General features: G+C 47.8%; 1 protein-coding gene across 1 annotated transcript in view; it reads right to left on the bottom strand.

Moving 5' to 3' along the window:
* Positions 1-1,123: 1,123 nt before the first annotated feature.
* RAD54L2 (RAD54 like 2) overlaps positions 1,124-25,755 on the bottom strand; it is a 42,718-nt gene continuing 18,086 nt past the window's right edge. The window contains exons 4-23 of the mRNA XM_054387275.1: positions 19,073-19,223; positions 17,605-17,744; positions 15,688-15,819; positions 14,710-14,942; positions 14,021-14,203; positions 13,662-13,795; positions 12,245-12,441; positions 11,382-11,724; positions 9,563-9,740; positions 8,735-8,986; positions 8,076-8,194; positions 7,677-7,792; positions 6,594-6,693; positions 6,071-6,276; positions 4,651-4,826; positions 3,894-4,090; positions 3,582-3,778; positions 3,030-3,119; positions 2,358-2,450; positions 1,124-2,141 (exon numbers count right to left, since the gene is read on the bottom strand). Of these exons, the coding sequence (XP_054243250.1) occupies positions 1,153-2,141; positions 2,358-2,450; positions 3,030-3,119; positions 3,582-3,778; positions 3,894-4,090; positions 4,651-4,826; positions 6,071-6,276; positions 6,594-6,693; positions 7,677-7,792; positions 8,076-8,194; positions 8,735-8,986; positions 9,563-9,740; positions 11,382-11,724; positions 12,245-12,441; positions 13,662-13,795; positions 14,021-14,203; positions 14,710-14,942; positions 15,688-15,819; positions 17,605-17,744; positions 19,073-19,223 (4,226 nt within the window). The 3' untranslated portion in view covers positions 1,124-1,152. The remainder of the gene's footprint in view (positions 2,142-2,357; positions 2,451-3,029; positions 3,120-3,581; positions 3,779-3,893; positions 4,091-4,650; positions 4,827-6,070; positions 6,277-6,593; positions 6,694-7,676; positions 7,793-8,075; positions 8,195-8,734; positions 8,987-9,562; positions 9,741-11,381; positions 11,725-12,244; positions 12,442-13,661; positions 13,796-14,020; positions 14,204-14,709; positions 14,943-15,687; positions 15,820-17,604; positions 17,745-19,072; positions 19,224-25,755) is intronic.

Here is a 25,755-nt window from a genome sequence, read left to right as displayed (position 1 = left end):
TTTATTTTTTTAATATGGAAATTAATTTAAGAGTAGAAAGAGTGTCCCAAACAATAAATATTATGCTTCCATGAAATAAATTAACGTAGAGATTCTGTGCAGGGGGGAATCGCTCCAGTCACAGATTCAACAGCAACCAGCACTGGGCCCAGCGTCAACTTCCAATCTTCTTCACTGCCTGGTACTGTTCAGAAGCAGCAGCGAGCCCACCTACCCCTGGATCTGGTGGGCTATGGCAAGGAGATGTGGCCTTCACACAGCCTGGCAGAGCTGTGGAGCCAGAGAAGTCACCAGGACTCCTCTGCAACAACCATCAAGACGTCTGGGATTGCTTCACTCATCTGGTACGCAGAGCTGGCATCAGAGCCACAGGACTGACCTATAGGATAGGACCCTCCAGAGGAGCTCAAGGGAGGACATGACCCTCCAGAAGGGCCTGAAGAAGCCCTCTACCAGAGCCCTGCCCTCCTTGCTGCAGCAGGAACCTGCCTGGAACACTCACACTAGTTTCATGTGAATTTGAAGAGGATGATTAATTGTTTGTGGGGTGTTTTTGTTCATTTTTTTTTTTTCACATCAAACCCCCCGCCCTGTCCCAACATACACGACAATAGAAGGCCCCCCCCCCACTCCCCTCCCCAGTAAAAATGCTCCTCCCCAACCTCTCCTGGAGTTGCCCCACCCTGGCCCACACCTCCCGGAGTGAGAAGTTCACAGATAAGGCAGTTCATGTGAGAGGGAACTCGGCCCTGCCAGCAGTCAAGCCTCCAGGCCTGAGGACAGCGACTCGCAACAAGAAGCCTCCCCCTTCCAGACACGACAGATAGAACAGAGACAGACAGACAGAGGGTGGAAGGGAGGCACTCTTATGGTTTGCATGGCTGCTTCCCTCCTTCCCTGACTCTTGCTCCCCTGGCCCTCACAAGTCCGCTCTATCCCCCTCCCATCCCCCAGCCCCTAATACAGTTGAGAACCTCAACAGCTAAAAAACAACAAAACAAACCGAGAAGAACAAAACCACCCCCACACCACACCCTTTGTATCCTTCTCCACCTGCTGCCGAGACCCAGAGGGGAAATCCTGACTCCCAAAAAAAAGGTCCTACAACTGTTGCCTCCTCGCAGAGTTGAGACCAAGCAAGAGCTGGGCCTTTTATTTCCCTGTGACCTCTATAACATCGTCGTCTTTGTCCTCATCATTAGAGCTGCATCCCACCTCTGGGACCTCCTGGGGTTCAAACTGAGGCACCTGGGACCGAAGGAGGCCCCCAGATGGGTAGCCCGAGTGAGGGGACACGTAGCCAGGATAGGCAGATGCCATGCTCCTGGGAAGGCTGCTAGGCAAGACGGGGGCTGGGAAAGGAGCAAACATCCTGGGCTCGGGCAGGAGTGACTGCGTGAAGGGAAGCGAGTAATTGGGCAGCACCCCTGTCAGAGAAGGGTTTATCATGAATGAGGGGACGCTGGCGGTGGCTGAGGTAGCAGCAGAAGAGCTGGCGGTGCCGGCTGTCAGCAGAGGGTCAGTAGTCACAGGGAACACCAGATGAGGGTCTGGGAGTAAATTGGGCAGCTGGTAGTAAGAGGAGCCAGTGCCCATGTACAAGGAGTTTCCCGGCTGGGAGGCTAATGGATGGGTTAGGTTGTGGTTTAAAGAGACAGGAGGCATGGTGAACCCACCAGAGACCGGGTACCCGTGTTCGTAGGGCTGCAGGGATGATGGCAGCTGACGCTTCTTCTGCTGCCTGCAGGCCTGCTCCTCTGGAGCCGACGGTGAGGTTGACTTGCGTTTGTTGCCCCGTAAGTCCAACACCGAGTGGGCATCGGCGTGCTGGCTGGTGGCCGGCAGGGCTGAAGACAGGGTGGGAGCCATGCAGTGAATCCCCATGCGCTGCTCGGCTCCCCGGGCCGCCGGGCCGGGTGCGTTGTCCGTGCGGGCAGGGTGGCCTTGCGCCGCGTTGGTGCTGGGAGAGCTGTGCCGGGACTCCCGGGCAGCCGCCGCCTCCGCGTACTGCTGCAGCTCGCTGATAATCTCGGGGCTGTCGGGGGATATGGGCTGAGTGAGCTCCTCTGTGCTGGGGAGCTGCGGTGATGAGGCACTGTGTCTGCCATTGCTCGTGGACTCCAGTGAAGAGCTCTGGGAGCCTGGAAACAAAGGAGATGGAGTGGGTGAGAAAGACAACTTTTGGAGAAAAGCCTGGGGACCAAGAGGCAACCATGGGAAGGTGGGGATGTCATGGGGGGCTGTGGGCTCAGCCCCAAACACAGGCATGGTGGAAGGTGTCCAGGGAACACTGCTCCACACACTCAGGTAGGAAAGCATAAAACTACCACAGCTGTGCAGTGCTCACCAGCTCCTACCTGAGGCAGCTGTCCGACGGTCTTCACCGCCCTTTGGCTTCCCAGTGGTCCGGATAGCAAAAATCCGCCCATCACTGGTCCGGATGTATGTCCCTGGAAGAGAGGCAGAGCAACTTCACTCACGTTTCCAGTCTCAGCTCAGGGTCCTGGGTCTGTGAGGCTGCCCAGGGTGGGAACAGGACAGGAGTGCTGCATCAGGTCAGCCCACAGATCATCCAAGAGATCAGCAGGGGGCTTCTACCCCCTTCCTCACTCCTCACTTTCACCTTTCCAGCTTTTCTGGGTTGGAGCTCACCCTCTCCCAGTGTGCTGCTAGTAGGAAATGTGAAACATCATGCTTTGAACTATGTTTGTTCTGGGAGCACCAGGAAGTGTTCTGGCTGCCCAAGTACATGCTGTGGGTATTGTGAGAGTGAGACACCCAGCCACAAAATTCAAAACTCCTTTCAGAGGCAAGAGCAGCTACTGCTGCCATAGTCCTGAAGCATCAGCTACAACAGCACACCCAAAGTATGGGCTGCCACAGAGCCACTGCAAAGTCCAGATCTCCTCCTTCTCTTGTTTCTTCTGCTCTCAAGGGCCTGATTCATGCTTTTGCATTTTTTTCTTTGATAATTAGCATTGGCTAGGATGCTGTCTCCATGAGTCCTACACCAAGACAGAGAGACTTACCTTTTGTCCCTCGGATGACGTGGATGCTCTCACCAGCACTGATTCTTGCCTGGACATCAGTGGAAGTGTTTGTACCCGGAATCACAATATCTGGGCGTGGAGGAGGAAACAGAGCAGTGTGGGTAAAATTACATGCCAGCCACAGTTGGAGGCATGAAGATGCACCATCCAACCCCTCTGCTTGCATGCAGATGTCTCTCTTAGTTGCTGTGCTAGAAGCCGGCCCTGGGTTTATTTCTGAGTCTCACAGGAAGCAGCAGAGGCTCCAAGAAAGCAGAAGACAAGCTGCTCTGGCACAGCACCTCCCCTGTCCCAACTAGGACAACTGGCAACGTTATTGTCAGCCCTCTCACACAGTCCACTCCTAACAACCTGCCAGGTGCAAGTCCCTTGCACACCTCCAGGTACAGGGGAACCACTCAAATGCAGAGGCAGTATCTGTGACTCTGATGCCTGTCTGCCCACAGCCCACGTGGGCATCAGCAACCCACCCTGCTCCTCATTTCACTATGGCAATCACAGTGCAAATTATTGTGAACATCAGCAGCTCACCTGTGGTGGTGACAATCTTTTGCACAAAGACACCAGCTCGTTGTAGATAGTTGATAGGGAAGTTCACAGCAGGATTGGAACTTGAGGTTGATCCTGCACTGCCCATGGGCACATGTCGGGGCATCATAGGAATGGGGGTGGATTGAACTGGGCGGACACTTGCCACTGGCTTGTCCTCACCCTTGAGGGCTGGTCGCCTAGTGAGAGGGGAGGGAGGAAAGTGCAGTGCTCCCAGTGATAGGGCTAGAGTGTCCTCTGCCCCTTCATCTCACATAGACATGAAGGGAAAAGGGGGAACAGGCAGGTACTCACCAGTTCCTCTGGCTAAAGGCAGGGATGCTGGTCAGGCTCTGGTCACTGGCTGGGTAGTACTGTGCGTAGGACGGCCGGGTGTAGGGGACGGACGCTCGCTTTTCTTCCTCGTAGCTCTTCTTGGCTGCTTTCTTCTCTGCCTTGGTCAGCTTGTGCTCCTTCCGGTCGATCAGCAGTGACTCATGCTGAAAAGGCTCCTGCAACCCCACGGTGCCGAGGCTTTGACACCAACACACCACAAGAGGGAACCAACATGCCCCAAATGGCAGCCACCCGGTCCCTGCATCAGCGCTTGACTCCATCCCAGACAGGAGTGGGGAAGAGGGGATTTGAGAGGCAGAGCTGAATGTGTGGATGTGACCAAGGCTCATCTTGAAGAGTGACACCCGACTCCAAGCCCACTCTGCAGCACTACCCTACCAGTGAAACTCTTCACAACACAGGCAAGTGCTGGCTGTTCCAGCTTTCTTTTAAAGTCACCCCAGGAAGAGAGCTGGGAATGTCACCAACCACCTTCCCACCCAGAACCAAGTTAAGAAAGTGGTGCCCTACAACCTGCTCCCAAAGCTGTCTGGCACAGAGGTGGCTCTAAACGCACAGAGGACATTGCAGGGAAGAGCAGGGCTCTTAGGGTCCTCTCCAGAGGATTTTTTTACCTATTGTCACCAGCACACAGATGTGTCCCTCTTGCCCTATCACACAGCCAGACTCCTCCAGACCTCCTGCCTATTCCAGCAAGGAAGCAGGTTGGTCTTACCTTGGTGATGAGGTGAGGATACTTGAGACAGGCTAATTGTAGAACAGACTCCTTCATCTTGCTTGGACTGAGAGAGTGCTGAGCAGGGTCAGATTCCTCTTCCACAAAATGCAGCAGGTTCTCCACCTCCCGTCGGGTGAAGTTCAGCATTGGGTTCAGATCATCCACCACCCGATCTGGAAAACAGAGGAAATAGAGTGAGTAGAGAAGGCAGGAGGTGATTCTGGCTGCCTGCTGCCCTGCCTGCACTCCTGTCCTAATAGAGATCCCTCCGTGCAATCTGCATGATCCTCAGAAGCCTTTTTAAACGTCAGGGTAGAGAGAAAAATCATCAGCCACATTCAGAGATGAGCCTGTTTGACTAAGTCAGGCTGACAAATGCCTTGTGCTCCAGACTGCACAACAATGAAGCACAGGTCACTGAGCTCTTGGCATTTAGGAGTATGAAGCTAATTATGGATGGTGCCCTCTCTCTCACTGCAAGGCTGAGAACATATAAACCCTGGGACAGGACTGCAGTCACATCAGTACCTGCTCTCCCACATAACCAAGTGCTGAAATTCACAGAACTCTACTGAGCTGAAAGCTCAGAAAAGCAGCCACAGTCCTTCCCTCACAAGAGCCTAAAAGTTTTCCCTCCTGCACACAAGGCAAATCGGAACACATGGAGAAAATGTCCACATCTCTATCTCCTGGGAGCCAGGTCAGCTGTCAGGGGACTCCACCTCAAGCACAAGACAGTATACTGAGCCCATCGTGCTGGGCTGCTGCTTCTGGAGTTGGCTTTCAAGAGAAGGGAGGACACAGGCAGCAGAACTCTCTTTGGGTCACCACAACCCTCAGCTGCATGCTCTGCAACAGCAGCTTAACAGCTAGCGTGAGCCAGCACAGAAGATACTTTTGGCACAAGGGCAGAACTGAAATGAATTCATTATTCTTGGCTAGCAAGGAAGCACTATCAGACAAAGGTATCCATGTGTATTTTAATTTTGCTATTTTCCCTCTCTTGCTGATGGAGAAATAGGGGCACAAAGCTATTTAATAAGTAATGCCCGGTTCAAAACAAGTAATGCACAGGCACAGAGGTAAAGAGGATGACCACTCCCAAGCCTCCTGTCTGTTGTAGCAGCCAAGAGAGTAGGAGGGAAGATAAGCAGCACCGCACTGCTCTGATATCACCACCCTCCTGCAGGATGCTCACTCTACAAACCCTCCTGCTCTGCCACAAATTTCTCATGGGATCTCATGTCACTGCCATTCATAAACCCTAAACACAGCTCTAGGGTAGTGTCTCTGCCATCTCTCAGGCTGTCTGGCTTTTCACCTTAGAAAAGAAGTTACGAAAACCACAGAAACAGGACCTGAAGGAACTAAAAGGAGCTACAGCTGAGAGGGGAGTGCTGTGTGCATCCACACTTACCTGACATGCTCTGCTTGGAGATCTGACGGTCATAGATCTTCTTCTCGAGGGTGTAATCAGAAACCAGTCTGTAGATGTGGCATGGCTTCTTCTGCCCGTAGCGGTACACTCGGCACACGGCCTGGGCGTCGTGGCATGGGTTCCAAGAAGCGTCAAACACCACCACTCTGTTTGCTCCAATGAGGTTGACACCTAGACACCCAGCACTGCAAATTAAAGGCAAATTTCAAATTGCTGCTTTGGACGATTGTCAAAGCCTCTAGACAGGGAGAATCATCCCACCCTGCAGTGTCTATGGAAAGTTCCCTCCAGTCATACAGGCAACTTCAAACCCACAGTTTCCAAGACTGTTATGCTGCTGCAGAGGAATAAGGCTAAAGTCCTGCACCCCTAGGGAATTCAGAAGCAGATGGCACTACATCTTAAGTGCACATTACCAAGGAAGTTAAGAACTGCAAACCCACATGCACACAGAGAATCAGTGTGAGTTCTCCACTGTGCCTTTCTGCTCCAGGCAACTTACCGTGTGGACAAAAGGAAGAGCCAAACAGAGGTGTTGCTGGGGTCATTGAACTGGTTAATCAGTCTTTCCCTTTCTGAGGCAGAGGTGCTGCCATCCAGCCCTGAGAAGGAAGTTAAGGACACATTTAAAAGCTCTGTATGTTTGTGGGAATCCTATCAGGACAAAACCACTTCCCAAACACTGAGCTTTGGCACTGTTCCAAACCAATTCTAATTTTCCTTAAGTCGTGCACTCCAGGACCTCAGATGGACCACTCCGTATTTCTAATTGCTCAGTCAGAGAGGTGCAATGCAGCCCAATAAGCTGGGATTTGCTCAGCTGAAAGATGAGGTAAAACATTACTCCAGCTTGGCAAGGTCAGGACTGGGAGTGCTACAACACACTGCAAGACAGTAAGGAAGAGGATGAGGCACAAAGGTTTCAAGAATGCTGGAAGCTCAAGGAAGCAAGAGAAAGCAAAATTGTGAAAGCCTTTGTCAAAACCCATAGACTGGATCTGAGCACAGAGTACTGGTCTAAAAGAGTGCACAGGGGTGTCATGTCTCTGTTCCTAGCTAGCAGCTTGCTTCTGGCAGCCCTGCAAATTTCAGGAACACCATACCCACTGTTTCTCTCAGTCCTGGCCTGTAAAGTAGCTACACAAAGCAACAACCTGTGCCAGAACAAGATTTAAAACTGGGGTAGAGTGAAGGAGGAATTCACAGCCCCAAGCTAGTGAATGCATTCCACAGTGATTCTGGTTTGGGAAGCAACATTCAGAAAATAGCCAGAGAGGAAGGAAAAGGTATCTTTTACAACTTAAGAAAGCATTAGTGTGTGAGATGTTAAAGAACACCCATCATTTTCCAAGCCTGATGTCAAAAAGAGGATTTAGAAATTATCAGTTCAAAGCTATCAAACTGTCCTCCCAAGCAACTAAAGTAAGAACAATCTGAAAGAGACTTCATCAGAAGAATGCTTCAGAAGAACAGTTTCACACCCAGGGACAACCACAAGGAGGTGGTGAGTGACTTCCAGCAATAAGTCTGTCAGAGAGCATCAAACAATGTCACACTAGAAGACAGGAGGATTGGCTGCACTCACTGTAATAGTTGATGTTTCGGACCCAGTTGTGACCTCCTCCATCTGAACACGGAGGACTTGGCATCGGTCTCTCTGCCAAAAACTCTTCAATGACAGATAACGTGGACAAGCTCTGGCTGCAAAACCAAGATCTCTGTTCAGGAGAAAGCTCCCACAGCAGCAAAAATGGAGTACCAACAACTCTTCCCAAACCATGACAGCACTGGCAGTTGTCAAACCATGTTTGTGACAGCATGCCACTCACTAATAAACTTGATAGTGCAAAAGTACAAAATCCATGGAGGAAAACCAGGACCTAATACAACAAAAAGGGAAAGGGAAACTGCCACCCCACTCACCCTGTGTAGCAATTTCCTAGCACTTAGTGACTGTAGGATCAACTGTTGATACTTTGCTTACCTGAAGACCAAGATCTTGTCTCCAAGCTTCACACTTTCCTCTATTAGGTGGAACAGTAACACCATCTTGGGTGAATTCTCCAAGACTCCTGTCTGGTAATTACACAAGATGTCTTTGGCCTACCGAGAAACAGGAGAATGTTACAGGTGGAACTGCTGTTTAGTTCAACAATCCTCTCTTGAGGTGAGAGAATGAAGTCCTTGCAGAGAGGTCATACACATCCAGCCACGTTGAGGTGCCACCTCCCATTCCAGAAGCTCCAAATGACAAAATTCTTGGAGTTTGGATGAAGGAGCAACCCCTTAATCTCTCATGATTCTGTACATCGAGATTCCTTCTCCAGCCCAATATATTTACCCCCACCTTATCCAGCTTAAACTTCACCCCAATGCTTTTTTTTTTTTCAGAATAACAAAGCCCACAGCCTTTTTTGTCAAATGCAAACAAGAGTGCTGCACAAACTCCTCCACGCTCACTAGAGTTCCCAGGCCCCTACCCAGCACCATGTGGACATGCTCATCAAGAAGCTCTGTGATAGAGAAAAAAAATAAGAGAAATCCCCAACTCTTAACACAAAGAGGTTCAGCCTTTCAGAGTAACTATCTAGTTATGTTTACCATAACTCTCCCAATGAAGAGTTTTTCAGCACTGGTACTCACCCACTCATACGTAACAACCTGATTTGCTCTCTCTTGAAAGGGGTTGAAGCCAACACTCTGGAGGAACTTGCTGTTAGTAGCTTCTCCAACTGGTGATGCCAACGCATTGCTCTCTGTTTTGACTTTAATTCCCTGAGGCTGGCAGCGGGAATTAGTACTTGCTGTGCCAAGGTCATCCACATCCAAATCCTGCTCATTTGCCAGATTCTCCTTTTGCAGAGCTTCATACAACACATCTGGATGGTTCCAGATCTGAAAGGGGAAGAAAAGAAAGTGGTTAGGCCTGCACTGGCCTACTGCTAGTGAATGTGGACTGAAAGCCCCATAGCCATTCAAAGCAAAGAACTAATACTTCACATGGAACTGTAAGGCACTGCAGAGAAAACCAGTCTGACTGCATTAAGGTGATGAGAACAGAAAACACAACTCTGACATGACACAAAGAATAAACCATCTTAACCAAGATTCTCCTGACTTTAAACTGCCCAATCCTTTCCTTGAGTACAAAACAGAGAACACTGTGCACCCCACACAGTACAAAGGCAGAGGAAGCTGCCTCTTTGCCTTGCAGCAGGTAAATGGTTACAGTACCAGCCCAGTAGCGATTCAGATGATGGCTGAATGTTTCCTACACAAATCTGAAAAAGACATTTAACATCCCTGCACCCCAGTTCTGAAAGTGAGGGTAACAATCCTGATAGGCCACTGTAGGGCACTTTGGAGAGAGATGTGCCTGGCCAGCCACACTTTTACCTCCTGTTTTGGCTCATATTCCTGCCTTTCCCTTACACAGTAGAATATTTCTTTGCATCTCCTGCCAAGACCTACCTTACAACAGACACAGAAGGCTTTGAGTGGGTTGAGTCCCAGCCAGCCGCTGTTGCCTGCATCTCGGAAGCGGTTCATGAACTCGGTGTAAAGGGCCCGCTGGATCTTGGAGAGCCGCACCAGGATGACGTGCTCTTCCTTAGATGGGAGCTGAACCTTCAGCACGTTGTAGCCTCGCCTGTGGAGGAGAGAAAAAGTGAGTAATAAACGAGGGAAGGGAATGTCCCAATCTGATCTCTCTGTGGCTGCCTGTAGGGTAAGAATTTGACGTCTTGCCCACTGGCTGCAGGGAGAAAGACCTCTAGTTGTGTGCTTCTCTAATGCATGACACTTCCGAGATATTCCCCCTGCAGCCAAACACCAACTGAAAGCACAATTACAGAGATCTCAGATGTTACAGTCTTGTAGCACAAGTCACAGTGGTAAGAGGGTGGTGAAAGAGCTGTTTTTCATGGAAGTCAAAAAGCACAACTAAGACCTAAGGTCTCTTTCTAGTTCTGTCAATGACTAAGATGCTCCATCCAAACCACTGGTTCAGCATCTGAGAACCCACATCTGAGAAACAAAGCTGATTAATTTCCACAGTGGTGGACACAATGTCACTTCTTCTTACTGAGGGTTCATGATACACTTTCAGATTCTTGAGTAAAGGATGTCAAAAAGTGCACATCCAAATTAACTATTAAGACATCAAAATGAACCTGAGGTCACTCTGTTGCAGTTAGAGGTGTTCTCAATTATCAGAATCTGTGACACCAAAGCAAACTAACCCTACTTCAAACTCCAAGGCAAAACAGAGCCATAAGACCATTTGCAGTTGAGAGATTGAGCAAGACAGAGATTATGAAAGAAATATAGAGCTGCTAACCTAAGAACCTTCCCTGCGGTTTTCTCTGGATCCTTACAATCTTCCCACAAACACAGATAAGGTACCTGTTTAAAACTCAAACCTAAGAAGGTGGATCAATAGGCTGAGACCAAGTGTATGAGATTCAATAAGGTCAGGTGCTGGTCCTGCATTTGGGGCATACCAACCCAAAGCAATAATCCAGGCTTTGGGAAGAGTGGCTGGAAAGCTGCCCAGCAGAAAAGGACCCAGGGGTGTTGGTCGACAGTTGGCTGAATATGAGCCAGCAGTGTGTCTAGGTGGCAGAGAAGGCCAACAGCACCCTGGCCTGTATCAGAGACAGTGTGGCTACTAGGACTAAAGAGGTGATTGTCCCCCTGTATTCAGCACTGTGTCCAGTTTTGTGGCTCTTACTACAAGGAGGACACTAAAGTGCCCAAAGAAGGGCAATGAAGCTGGTGGAGGGTCTAGAGAACAAGTCCTGTAAGGAGTTGCTGAGAGAACTGGGGTTGTTTAGTGTGGAGAAAAGGATGCTGAGGAGAGACCTTCTCACACTCTACAACTACCTGAAAGGAGATCGGAACAAGGTGGTGTTCGATCTCTTCTCCCAAGTAACAAGCAATAGGACAAGTGGAAACAGCCTCAAGCTGTGGTAGGGGAGGTTTAGATCGGACATTAAGAAAAATTTCTTCACCAAAAGGGTTGCCAAGCCCTGAAACATGCTGCCTAGAGAAGTGACCATCCCTGGAGGTATTTAGAAGAGATGCATAGACAGGAGTTTAGTGGTGACCTGACAGTGCTGCGTTAACTGTTGGACTCGACCTTACGGATCTTTTCCAACCTAGATGCTTCTGTGATGCTATAAGGCAGCATGAGTAGCTGTACTGCACAAACTCAGCAAATAAGCAGCTCATTTGAGATGAAGGATCTGTTTGCATGGGATAGAGGGTTAAGAATTGCTCCCGGACTCACCGCTGCACAAAGCCTTCCAGCAGGCTATGCAGGACATGGCTGCGGTACCTCATGAGGCGGACGTCCTGCGGGGTGCTGTCAATACACTGCCCGTTGAGGATAGGACGCTCAAACATGTTACTGAACTCCTGCCGCGAGCCGAGGAAGTCAGGCCGGACAAAGTCTACCATGCACCAGTACTCAATGAGGTTGTTCTGGAGTGGGTAGCCAGTCAGCACCACCCGCCGGCGGGAGCGGATGTTCTTCAGGGCCTGCGAGGTGCTGGCATGGCAGTTCTTTATCCGGTGCCCCTCATCACAAATAACCACATCTGGGCCAGGGCGAGACAGAGCTTTCTCAATCCCTGAGGACAAGCAACGTTAAGAGTGAGTTAGAGATGAGTAAGACAAAGTCCTGGTTTTATATGGTAACCAAATTCATAAAAAGAGAGGTAGTTCTGAAAGACAGAAAAAAAGCAGTGTTCATGGGTGGCAGAGAAGAAGGCTGATTCAGGAAATAAAATGTGGCTAGACACTAGCTCTGAATTGGCATGACATGATAATGACCACACAAGGCTGTCCCTCAATTTCTGCTCAATGACCTGCACTGTACCAGCTGAGTGTCTTCCATCACATCAGACTGGCAAATCTCACACAGAGACATCCCCAAATTCAATGTACTGATTTCCATGCTTAACTTGCAGCTAGTGCAGGAAATTAAAGACTCAACCAAAGTTCAATAACCTTCTGTCTCCAAAGATATTCCTGCCCAGCAAAGTCTGATTATGTCAGAAATGCTAAAAGCAAGTTATAGGTTGCTTCCTTGCCACAGTTGACAGCCAGGCAGTCAACAGGATCACTCTCTCTTGAAGACTGGCTTCCCACCTTTTAGAAGCTCCTGCTGACGGTCTTCCTCATCCAAGTCAATAATGACAGGGCCAGCTTGTTTCTTTGTTTTCTTTTTCCTACCAGTGGCAAAAGACTTTTTTAGTGAGAGGAGACGGTACATCTCATATCCCATCAGCAGCACACCACCTTCTGTCACCCAGTCATTCACCACCTTTGCACGTGCAGCTGTTGTCCTGCAAAACAAACAAATAAAGCAAATAAAGCTTTCTCTCCAAGTTTCAGTTTGAACCACTGGATCAGAGTCTACTGAGAAAAAAGCCTTGTTCAATTAATTAAAGCACTTTCTCACATCAAACCAGACAGAGAAACACAACAAAGTTTCTTTAGGAGACAGTTTGGTACAGAGGAAAGGAAAAAAGCCTTTTATGTGCCACAGGTAGCAGTGTTGAGAATGAGAAATCCTTACAGGAAATAAGCTGTAGAAGTTTATCATGTACAAAAGCATATCAAACTTGAGAGCATCCCTTTTAAAGAGCTGTTGAGAAGACTGCTTCTGCAAAATCTTTTTCAGAACAAGCAGTTAATGTATATGGTTGTAATTGTCTAGTTCTTTACCCCTTTTTATTGTCTCTTCCAATGACAGTGTCCCTCAATTATTCCTCCTCTGCTAGCCCACGCAAAATTGATGCAGATCAAGACATTCTACTTGCTCAATCCTCCCATCAAATAGTAAACATGTGGATGGAATAGCATCAGCAAATTCAAAGTATATTCCACACAGGAGGTGAAGACCTCAACACATAAGTGCATGAACACAGCTGATGAACTGGTCACTAGGATCACTACACTGTTCCGAAGCATGCAAGAAAAACGACCCACAAAGAAGCAGAGATCCATGAGCCAATACATTCCAAGGCTGTAACTACAATCACTGATTCCTCCTTTTGGGACAAGGAAGTTTTGTGCAAGTTGCCAGAAACCCTTAGGGGAACACATAATTCAAAGAAAGTCAGGGTGTCGAGCAAAGGGATCCCTAAGTGTGTGAAAACAATCTCACACATTAAAAAGAGAAGAAATGTGAGGGGGCACATGCCTCAGGAATCCCAAGACTCTGACAGGACTAGCAGTGTACCACCAGAAAAACCACAGCACTTCTGTTCCTCTCTGCAGAAGTAGATCTGTCTCTGGAACTGGGTTCCTGATCTCAGCATACAGGGAAGAACAGAACATGGTGCATCAACACTGTGAGAAGGAATAAGCTATAAACAAGATATAACCATTGGGTGAAAAAAGACACAGGTACCAGCATCCTCCCCTCCAGACAGCATCCACAACAAATGCAGAGTGGAGAAGATCTGGGAGTGGAGGAGGCAAAATTAGCAGACAGCCTGCTCTGATAAGAGCTCTGTAACATGCAGTCCAAATGTTCAAAAGGAATTTTACTGGCACCTACTTGTGTTCGTCATTCAGGATGTGGACTTTGAAAGTGCGGGGCTGGATCTCTTTGGAGTTATAATCAGCAGGAAGGTTTTCAGGTGCTGGGAGCCACATGTTGAATTCTGCTAGCCAGTTCTGAAGCGTATTCACCTGAAAAAATTAGCCATGGCAGGATTAAAAATCCAGTTGAGTCACTCTGGACTTTAAAAGCAAAAATGAGAATAGGGCATGACAGCTGTGCTCTGACAGAAGGAGCAAAACACAGCATCCAAACTCAGGGACACAAGGAATGAAAAAGGGAGAAGAGCAGATAGGGTATGATAGAGCAAGCAGTGGAAGGAAGCCCCTCAGCCAACCCTTCACATGGCTACTTACAGGTACAATGGCAAGAACAGTCTTTGCCTCTGTGTGCCGAAAAAGTACATCCAAGAAAGAGATGACCTGGATGGTCTTGCCCAGGCCCATGCTATGTGCTAAAATACACCCAAACCCACTGCTGGTTTTAAATCTCTCCAAGGATTCTACCAAGTTGTCATACAGGAATCGGATCCCACCAATCTAGACAGAAAAGTAGAAGAGGTATTAGAATAATGGGAGAAAAACCCCAAAATATGTATTTACAGAGCAGCAAGCATACTAGGGTTGCATAAACCATGAATATCTGAAGATGTTTCAAGTTCTCTACAGTACTCCTATCTAGGGAAGGCTCAGAAAGTCAGTATTTTTAGATACTCATAAAACCTCCTAAGAACATAACAGTAAATCAAAATTCATTTGTAGCCAGAGGATCTGAATTGGGGTTGATTAGTTTGTCTGTAAACATAATTTCAGTTTGTTTATAATGTTGTTTTTAAAATGATTCTATACATAAAAAGTTCTGATGATAACAATAGACCAAGTTATACATAGCCCTGGCCTTCCTGTAATTTGTCCTTATCATTTGGCTGTCCATGACAGGCACCAACACAACCAGACTATTCACAGAGCTCACCAAAGAAGTTCTGCTGAGATTACAAAGGAAGCTCGCCTGAATTTCTTGCATTTTCAAGGCTAATGAAGCCTACCTGATGAGGTTTTACTGCATGTGCAAGCTGGGGAGCCAGGAAAATGTCCTCCTCATTTGGTGGATGATTGATGTTGACAATGACTTGCCCCAGAGCATCTGACTGATTTAAGGCATCGTTCACATGAGAGCCACTGCTCTCTTCATTACCATCCTCCTCCCCTTCATTGCCAGAGTCACTGCTATCTACAATTTGGAGGGCATCATCCTCTCCTGAACTCAGCTCAATCACTTCTGCAAAGTAACCAAAAGAGGAGAGAGTAAGGGCAAAGGTTAACTTGACATCAGGGTTCATCATGCATGGGGGAAAAAAAAATCTTATCAGGAAAATAAGGCTACCACCTTTTGCAATTCCACACTGACCTAATGACCTGTCCTGAACAAGTAGGCACAACACAGGTACATAACAGATCCCTCATATCAGCACATAAAAGAATGCTTCAGAGAACATTAACTTGGGCTGATCCCAAACAGAACACAAGACAGTTTCCAAAAGACATTCTCATCCACATGTCCTCTTCATTCCCAAACCCTGACATGCATTTTATCTGTTGGTACAAAGTCTAAGGACCACCAAGGAAAGCAGGCAGAAGTACTCTACTGGAGTGTTACAAAGGAGTCATATTAGATCCATTTGGGACAGTAGACACAAAACCTACTTTCAGCTGCAGATCTGAATACTTAGATGCTCCTTTTATACCTAAGCAGATGATGTCACATTTCACGTAAACATTCTTCAGCACTGCACTAAGCAAAATAAAGTGTACTTAAGAAGCAGAAATAAACACAAGTTTGCAAAGTGCCGTCTCACAAATGTCAGTTCAGGACTCGAAGGCCAGGACATATATTTGGAAATCAATAGGCTTAGAAAAAGCTGAAGAGATTCACTACTGGAGCATCTGACTAGACGAAAACAGGAGATTTGTGGGTGAATAAACACATATTGGAGAAGACCAGGCTGAGGCAATTGGTCACTTACCATCTTTTATGCTACTTTTGCCTTTAGCATCATCTTCACTGCCACTGCTGGTACTATCCAAGCAGATGACTTCCTCAGCCAGGACCTGAGGGGGGAGCTGGGTAGCCTCTGCTGTTCTGAAAACCACCTCCTCTACAAACATAAATTACAAACAGTAAGTAATTCATAATTATGGAGAAGGAGACAAAACTGTTCAGAAACCAAATAGTATTTCCTTCCACTTTTGCTCCCATAACTTAGCCTTGGAATTTTCCAAAACAGACTCTCACTGTCTATAATACTGCCATGACTCAGCTTCCTGGGTCACAATCTTCCCCTTTCCCAATATTCTGAAACAATAGCCCATTGCTGATGGCACCCTCTCTACTGTCTGCCCTGGCTGGGGCACACTGGCCATGCAACATGCTCAAGCCCTCTCTATTTAGGGAAGGGTTTTGAAGTAAAAGCTGGTTTTCATCAAGCAGAGAATGTACCAGCTGCTGAAGGGATGATAGCTGCCCTTTGTTAGTAGGGTGCTGTAATAATTACATCCTACATGTCATAAACAACTGCTGCTGTTCAAGAGCATTTGCTTGTATGTTCAAGCATTGCCATGTCGGGAGAGAGGTAAGCTGACAGGGCCAGATGAGCACCACTGCCATGACTCAGCAAGCAACAGCCTTCTTCTGGGACTACGACCTACTCTGCAACAGTCAGTGTTTGAAGTAGCTCTTATTCCTCCCCACCCTGTAATGCTTGCACTTAAGGGAGAACACACATTTTCTCTCAAGCCAAAGTCAACTCAGGAGCCCTGACACAACTTCCAGCTGCACTTCTCTGCCCTTTTACACCAGTCTGAGAGGTTGTGCTATGTACTAGATCACTGAAATGATCTAGAAGACAATGAAAGAGGATACATTCACCAAAAGACAAGGGTGACGCTTAACCATTTACACTGCCTCCTATTTCACTGCTTGCTGTAACATTCAAGAAAAGACATCATGAGCCTATGTGCACCCAACCTAACATCACAGAATGACAGAGTCACAGAATCATTTTGGTGGGAGTCAAGACCTTTAAGATCAAGTCCAACCATTAACCTAACACTACCAAGTCTGCTGCTAAACCATGTCTACAAATTTTTTAAATCCCTCCAAGGATGATGTTTTAACCACTTCCCTGGGCAGCAGTTTCCAGGGCTTTACAACCCTTCCAGTGATGAAATTTTTCATAATATTCAGCCTAAACCTCCCCTGACACAAACTGAGGTAATTTTTCCTTATCCTATTGCTTGCTACTTAGGAGAAGAGACTGATACCCACCTTGTAACAACCTCTTTTTAGGGAGTTTTAGAGTAAGAAGGTCTCCCCTCAGCTTCCTTTTCTTCAGGTTAAACAACTTCAGTTCTCTCAGCTGCTACTCGTAGGACTCGTGTTCCAGACACTGCACCAGCTTCACTGCCCTTCTCTGGACCCACACCAGCATCTCAATGTCTCTCTTGTAATGAGGGCCCCAAAACTGAACTCAGCATTCAAGGTGCAGTCTCACCAGTGTGGAGTACGGTGGGACAATCACCTCTCTAGTCCTGCTGGCCACACTCTTGCTAATATGGGGGTGTTGATCTACAGCTGCCTGAATGGCAGGGTGCTCAGGTGGCCAGGTAGGCCAACAACATCCTGGCCTCTATCAGCCCCATCCAAACTGATCCAGAATGTTTCCACAGATGAAGCATCTAACACCTCTCTGGGCAACCTGGGCCAGCATTTCATTACTCTCAGCATCAAAAATGTTCTCCTTATACCTAGACTGAATCTCCCCTCTATTTTAAAATCATTACCCTTTGTCCTATCATGGACAAACATGGCACTACCTTCTTCTTCGTTCAGCTTCTACCCTTAAAAATCCTGCTTCAGGTGGTATGTATCTCCCACTGCTTACCAGGAAGAAGTTCCAGGGGCACAGTAGGTATTGTGGCTGGGTAATCCTTCCGCTGCTGTTCTAGCCGCTTCCTCCTCTCCAACTCTTCCTGCTGGGCTGCTTTTGTCACGGCTTCCAGTTGGTCCTCACGCAACAGCTTTCTGAACACAGCAGCAAAGGTGGTTTGGTTATAGTTCCTTACAAAAAAGGTTGCTCAAAAGGTGACTGAGAAGCTCCAGGCAGTCTGACAGCTGCACAGAGTTCCTAGGAACACCATTGCCAAGAGCTACAGACAACAGTGCTTCCCAACTACAGGTAACACTCAAGGGAAAGACAAAGGTTTGGCAGAAGCAGAATAATGAAAGGAGGAAAAAAGTGAGGGGGTAAGTGCTTAACTGGGTTATCACAGACTAGTTCCTCTATCTAAAAGGATGTTATTTATTTCTATGCAGTTTGTAAACAGAAAACGTACAAAGTCAGGTAAAGAAGGTACATGGGAAGAAAAGGCATAATTTCCCCAACAGGAAGTCATTACTCTGATTCTCTTCTGACAGTGTTTTCAGGAACATCTAGGACCTTTAATAATTGTTTCCAAGGATGCTCTCAAGGCACCTTACAGTTCCAGGTAACTCTTAATGCTTCCAAAAGCTGTTCTCATTCCTTCAGTTTCACACATGCAGCCCTGGAAGTGAAGGCTGTTCAGCCAGAGGAGAGGTGCAGCACATGCAGTGGTAAAATCCTGCTCCTTCAAACTAGCCTTTAAACCCACTCAGCCCCATACTGCAGGGACATCTCCTCCACCCTAATGAAGCCTCAGTTTTCAAAGCACTGCTCCTTCCTTTGGTTTTAAGAATTGCACAAGTTTAAATACAAACCAAAGGCCACCTACAAGGCAAAAGAGCTATCTCCTTCCACAGGAGTTCGTGCTCTGTTACAACACCTCTGAGCATTCTAGAACCCCTTGAATAAAATTCCATTGTGAATTGCCAACTCGTAATCTGTCCCAGAACATACGTGGTGACTTACAGAATCAAACATTACTTCTTTACAAAATCCAGATGAAACTGACTTCCAAGTCACCACTCACAGCACCAGCATTCCTGCTAACAAGTACCCAGGACAGTAGAAGAAAGGACCATATTTTAGGCTGTTTGCAATAGGATCCTCAGCAGCAGATATCTGAAGTTGGGTATTTACTTAATGGTGGCACTGTTTTTTCAATTACATGTCTTAAAAGCTAGCAGAAAAGACACAACTTCTGCAGTATATTCCATAGCCAAATATTCACTCTTCTGAAATACCAAACAAGTCTGCACCCACATGCAGCACTCCAGTCTGAGATCATAATACTCCCACTGGTGAAATCCCAAAGTTTTGGAAAAGAAAAGCCATCTGGTTTGCCAGCAATGGCAAAATGTAGCTCAGAAGTCCAGAGATTCCATTTTTACCCAAAGGGCTATGTAGCTGTTTCTGTCCTGCTGCTGCTTACCTTATGTTCCTCCGCATGTGAGACGGTTTCTGGGCTCTCTTCTTTTTGGTGTCCTCAGAGGCCAGGCTCTTGTGCTGGTTCTGCAAGAGTCGCTCTGCCCGCTCACTCTGAGATGAGGTAGTTGAAGTAGAGCGCTGCCATTCTCCATCCTCTGCATGTTCAACATGGTCACTGCTGAACACAGCTTCCTGGGGTTGGTCTGAAAAGATGAGGAGGTAATAACATGAGAACAACCGTGCCAGGCTGGCAGCTGCCTTTTACATGAGCATTCATCAGGATTTGAGCTGAGAGGGAACCAACAATCCCTCCTGCCACTCATCTGCAAGCATGTTTCTCTGAAGGTCAGAATTGGGGTTCTTGCCAACAGCTGTTCAAAGGGAGTTAAAAAGTTTTACGATGAGGAGTCTGTTCCCAATGAGAGCCAAGACTAACATCACCCGCCACAGCCCAGAAGTGTCCTGACAAGAATACAAGGCAAAATGATTTCAGTCCACGAGGAGCACTTGCTGCCCCTGAGGGCCTGTTTTCCCAAAGGGGCGTGATGAGCTCTAACAGGAGGAACTCAAATCACTTTTTCTTTCACAGCACTGAAATGGGGCAGAAATTACCATTTATAAGATGCCTGTGTAACTATCTTCCAAGTTAACAGAACACTTCACGCAAGAGGTTATCTGGTTCAAACCCCGGGTCATGGCTTAGCTGGCAGCTCAGTGGTTTTATCACCAGGCTCCTCTCATGATTTAAATAGTAATTCCTGGCAAGCTTTTCTAAAAAGAAAAAGCAGGTGGCAACACTCTTTGCACACACTTTTCTCTTTCTCTGCATTCTCCTATTTTCAGCTTCCATTAGTGGCTGATTTCAGCCCTAAAGCACTATGTGAAATGACACCTTGTTCTAAGTGATGTTTTGCTTTTCAACAGGCTGCCAGTGACCAAGCTAATGCTTGCAGAGCACAGAAAGGAAATGTTTCCTTTCAAAAGCTTCCCTTGAAGTAAACTGTTTCTGACAAGCCTTGTAATAGCTTCTTTGAAGCATCTTGTCCCCTTGTGTCAGGCAAAGAGATACCCTCATAATCAGCTTTCTCGCTTATACTGTGTATCTGAGCTCATGACTGAGCTGAAATGACACTTAGACAGAACTTTGAAGGAAAGAAGACCTCAGTGCAGAAGAATGTGGCAGATGAAGTAATAGAGAACCAACAAGCATCACATTGTGACTCTCTGGGATCTGGAGACAAAGCCCATTCCGTTTCTAAAAAAGCTGGAAGCTTAAACGAAGGATGATTCAGTACAGAACATGGCATGAACAGGCACCTCTACAGCTTCCATGTTGATCTGCCTATTAAAATTAACTTTACCACCAGTACCACTTCTTAGAATCAGGAAAACAAGAACTAGTTTTATATCTTGGTCAAAAGCATCAACTTTGTAAGCTTCCTCTCCAGACACCTCACCAGACCTGGGATGCTCCAGCATTTGCTCAAAGCCTATGTCAGAATCCACTTAGGACTTCACAGTTCATCCCATGAGGGACTAGTATCAGCAGAACAGCTCAAACATTTTTGTGAACATCAGTCCCTGCCAGTCCTACATACACTGGAAAAACAAGTGTCTACAGCTTGTGGGATGAAGCAGATCTCACAATGAATGTGAGAGAGAACTACGTGGCATGCGAAGATAAAGGCGAAGACCAGGACCACAGCCAAGGTCTTGGCGCCCCGTCCTCCCACCATGCCTTCTTAAACCTGCAAGCTCAGACACTGCACATCACATTCACTTGCAGACAGAGAACTGCGATGGGAATAAACCCCAGTTGCCCAGGCTTCCCAGACAACAGCTCTGCTGTTACAGCCAAAGAGATACACTTTAGACACAGTACCTGCAATTCTTCAGCACTGATTCCTTTCCCCCACCCCTCTCAACTCCTGGTTATATAACTAGATCAAAAGATTGGATGAAATAGGGCAAAGGGAAGCAGGGAGACTGCACACGTGATCACATGCTTCAGGATGAGTCATTAAAGCAGTGACTATCCCACAGACAAACACTGCCATGGTTACACTGCTGCCATCTCACCCTGGGCCCAGGGGACCTCGACAAGACATCAGACAGCACAAAGTCATGCTTGTTTTGGAAGAGGGAAGCACTCCTCTACCCACATCCCAGCAATTAACCACATCACCTCCTTCAGCAGTGACTTTGTCACCCACACCATGCTGGGAAGGGATGTCTTCAGGATGAGGGCGATGCTAGCAAAATCCAAAGGCTCAGCAGCCCAAAGCCCATTACATGTCTCCTCTGTATGTTTTGTTTGCTGTGCAATCCCTATGTAGACTCAGTCCACCTCTCCATTTTACCTTTTCTCTCCTTTTAATCATACATAATACAAGCTTTGGTGAAACCCACAGTCAGCTCAATTGGTGAGGTTTATAAAAATCCTATTTCTCATCTGATCAGGAGCCTGAAGCACAAAATCTGATGATAAATTTGGTCTTGCACTGAGTACAGGCCCTCATCTGCCACAGCCTTGTCTGCTCAGGCTGGTGTTTGTCCTGCCAGTACAAGTTCTGAGGTGAGGAACACATTCTGTGCCTCAGCCCACGTTCCTGACACATATGCATCTAGACACCAGATCTCCTCCACACTAGTGACAGCACCAAACATCACTCTGACTCAGCTGCAGTGGGATTCAGAGGACAACTGGCTTCCTGAGGCTGGTGCCATCCCTGCCACTACAACGAATAAAGCTGCTTTTTTCACAAAGCTTAACTAACACAATGATAAAATCACAAGTCAAACCATGCAACACCTGTGACATGAGCTGGCAGTTACCAGCACGGAATTGTCACTGTTTTTTACTAAACTGCTTGTGTACTCAGCCTAAATCTTCACACATGGAAAGCAAGGCTCCTCACCACAGCCATGTGGCTGTGCTCCAGCCTGGTGAGCTCCAAGCCACATAATTGGTACCCACACTGGGACAGAAACAATAAACACACACACACAAAAACCTATTTTGTATAGTAACAGGTTTGGTCTTTGGGCTGGAGGGAGTGTGGGAACAGCCTCACTGAACAGGTCCCATCAAGTAATCAATGGAATAATTCCTGCCCTAATTTTGCCAAGCCTGCATCTACAACAGAAACACAATTATGGTTTTGTAACAGAGGCTCAACATGCTGCTCCAGCATGGCTAAGCAAGTAGCCTTTTACACAGCACAAAGATTTATCAGCCATGGCTGCATGTTGACAACTGCCTGATCATGCTGAAGCTCTTACCGCACTCTAGGAAGACTTGGGCAGTTATCTATGTGGCCTCAGTGAGAAGAGCATTGCCACCAGCCCATGGGCAACAACCCAGCACAGCCTTGCATGGGGAGAATACCCACATATGCCCAAGCACAGCTGGGCAAAACAGCAGGTCCAAATCTGCTTAGCAGAAGACAGTCCTTGGTCAGTTGTGAACACCAACAAGGATGTAAACCCATCCCATGCTTACACACTCTGTGCATTGAATTCCAGCTGGAACACCAGCTGCTGGGTTCACACCAGCTGTGATGCATGTTTTGCACTGTGCTCACCAGATCTACAAAAACGATTTCCTGAGAGTAGTGGCATCAATGCAGACGGGAGGTTGGCAAGGAGCTGGGCAAGGAGCTGCTCCTTCAGGTGGGTTGCAGCTCTCTATCTGAGAGGTTGTTCCCAAGCACTTCCCACTGGTCCTCACTTAAGCACTGCTGGACACACCCAGGCACTCTGTCTTGCAATGGACGGTGAACAGCAAGAGGGACATGACTGTCCTTTCTCAGGCACTTTTGAGGTTTGAAATGTACCTGTGCTATCAAAACCCCACAGATCTGATTACAGCACAGCTCTGGTTTGTGCTGCAGACCAGGGCTTCCCAGTTTTCTTTGCTCAATAAGCAGCAGCAACCACCACCCCCAGCTGTACATACAAGCAGAGGGAGGCATCTGGCTTCTCGACCCACACTTATGTGTTACCATTTGGAAGGCTCTGCAAGGAGAAGTCGTGACTGTTCTGTGTAACTGCTTCAGATGCTCCCTGCATTGTGTGACTGCCAGAGCTGCCCCTAAACACTGCACAAAGTGTGACTCATAATGCATAACACAGCAGAAGATATGTCCCACAGTCAGGAACTTCCTATTGCACCTAAGATTATAAAACACATATCATCACCTCTTTCTGGTCAAATACTCTCAAAATTCCCTTAAAACAGCATGGGATGCAGCATGGAGAATATCCTCTAGCATCTCCAGCAGTGAGTTGCTCTCAACACACATAGCCTTCTCTGCCAGGGTAACTCAAATGACTCCAGGGAAGCCACACCACTGAAAACCAGACACTTGGCTATTTCTAAAATCATTTCACTACCAAACAGCACTATTTTGATGAGTCTTTGGGCATTATTTAAGGGCCAGGGATGTGCGTGCATGGTGAGGAAGGTAGTTGCACGCAGAGCAGCAAGGAGTTAATACTTGCTTTGGGGGCTGTCTTTTGTCCTGCACAAAGAGCAAGGAGCAGTTAAATATTACTGCAGGAGTTTTGGGAACTTCCAGGCACTTTGTGGGAAATAGCTTGTCAGAGACTAGCTAGTACTAGCTAGTACTACTGCAGCCAGTACTGAGCTGTCAAAGCAAGAATGGGAGGAGCACTGAGGGATGGCACAAGAAAGACTAATTGCACAGCTCCAGCTGCAACACAGTCACTGACACACTGAACTACAACTGTGCCAAAGGCTAGAGAAGTGACTGCAGAGCAAGCCCGACTGCAAAGGCACTGACAGGCTGGAAGATGTTCTCTGAGTTTATGCAATGCTCTCCCAGTGCACTGGAAATGGGTGTAGGTGATGCCAGAGTTCAGCTGTACTTGGCACCTGAAGAACAACAGTTCTGCAGTACAGCAATCATCTCAGAGGCTGGCAAGAGCCAGAGTGCTCCGGTTCATCCTGCATTCAGCTGTGGAATCTAAATTAAATATTTTCAGAATATTCTTCCTCTGTATGCAACTGGTGCAGCTGTTGCATGGATGTCGTGCAGGAAAGGAGAGGCTTCTGCATAGAGCAGCCTCTCATCGAGGCAGCTTTACAAAAACACTTCAGTACCCCAAGGCTGGAGGCAGGAACTTTCTTGTGAAACCCCTTAAGGATGGTGTAGGCAAAAGCAAGGGGGAAGATCAGACTTCCTTCCTCCTCCTACCTGCTGCAACATGCACGGGAGACACAAAGTCCCCTCCTGTGGCTTGGCACAATTCAACCCCCAGGTCCTTCCTTCCGAAGCACCAGGAAAGCCACCTCTGCAGCAGGGACGGAGAGAGGATGTAGCCCATCTGGGGGCTCGGAGCCTTGGCTACCTCTGGCAGCTGCTGCCAGGACAGCGAATGAGCAACGAGGCTTTGTTCTCCGCAGAAAACAATCGGGCTCAGTCTTGGACGTCAGGACGCCCCTCCCAGCCACAACTACTTAACAAAGCCCTAATTATGTAAGCATTATATAAGCCGGCACACCTACCGGCCCCCCTGCGCCACGGCAACCGCCTGGCCGCGCTCCTCGCCAGCACGGCGGGACCCGGCGAGCCGGGCGGCTCCCGGCCCTCTCCAGCTGGAGGCAGCCGCCCACTCGCCAACGACACCAGGGCCGGCGTCGAGCCTTTTGTCTTAAGCCCAGGAGTACCCCATGCATACAGGAAACCATAGGCATGTCTGGGTGCTGCTGTGGATGTCCTCTCCCGGCCAGGGCCATAGCTGGGGGGCTCCCAGGCCAGGTGTGCTGCACTTCAGCCAAGAGGGCAGCCACACCAGGTGCCTTGGGCAGCAGGACCTACAGCCCCAGCCCCTGACTGCAGGCTGTCTGCACTCACTCCAGTGAAATGCAGCCCGCTGATCCGAGAGCCGATTTCCACCACTGCTCTCACACCAGCTCTGCTGCTGGTTGCACTGGTTGACATCCTGCTGAGCCAGAGCCGTGGCACTGTGAGACATGCAAACATATCTTTTGAGCTGAACCTGCCCAGCCTCAGAACTTGCCTAATCCCAGGAAAGTCTTCCCTTGCCTGTCAAACAGCACGTACCTTGGCTCTAACACCTTCATTCCCGTTGCCAATTTATCTAGGAGTTAACCACCCCTCAGGTCTATTGCTCATACTGTCATTGTAACCACAGAGACTGTCAGATTGGTGTAACAAATAGTGCTGCTTGAAGTCTGAGGAACACATTTGTCATTTCTCTAGGTATCTGTACAGTGATCAGTTGCTGTGTGTTCAAGACACCTATGTGGAGTCTGTAGATTGCTGGTGAGAGATGGCAAGCTGCCTCCAGTCCCAACCCAGGAAGGGAGGAGAGAGGGCAGGGACATGAAGTGAACTCCACCAGCACAAGCTCTGTGGGACACTGCAGGGGTAGTGAGGCAGACCAGAAACACATAAAAGCAAATTTATTTCCCAGACTCCTCCTTGGGCAAGAAGTAAGCCTCAGTTGATGGAAAACTTTAAAAAGATTAAGGCAGGACTGCCCTTCTCTTTTTCTGTCAGAGGTTTTTTCAGTGCATCAGTTACTGATGAGGCTATGCTGCAGAATAAAACTACATTTGTGGCCTGAAGGAATCCTTCAGGAACCCTTCAGGAACAAAAAGCAGCAGAATTGAAGGGCAGGAGCAAGGGAAATACCATC

This window comes from Indicator indicator, chromosome 15 (assembly GCF_027791375.1).
Source record: "Indicator indicator isolate 239-I01 chromosome 15, UM_Iind_1.1, whole genome shotgun sequence".
NCBI lineage: Eukaryota > Metazoa > Chordata > Aves > Piciformes > Indicatoridae > Indicator > Indicator indicator.
The sequence above is the reverse complement of the archived record's forward strand: the minus strand, read 5'-3'. Positions and strand labels throughout refer to the sequence as shown.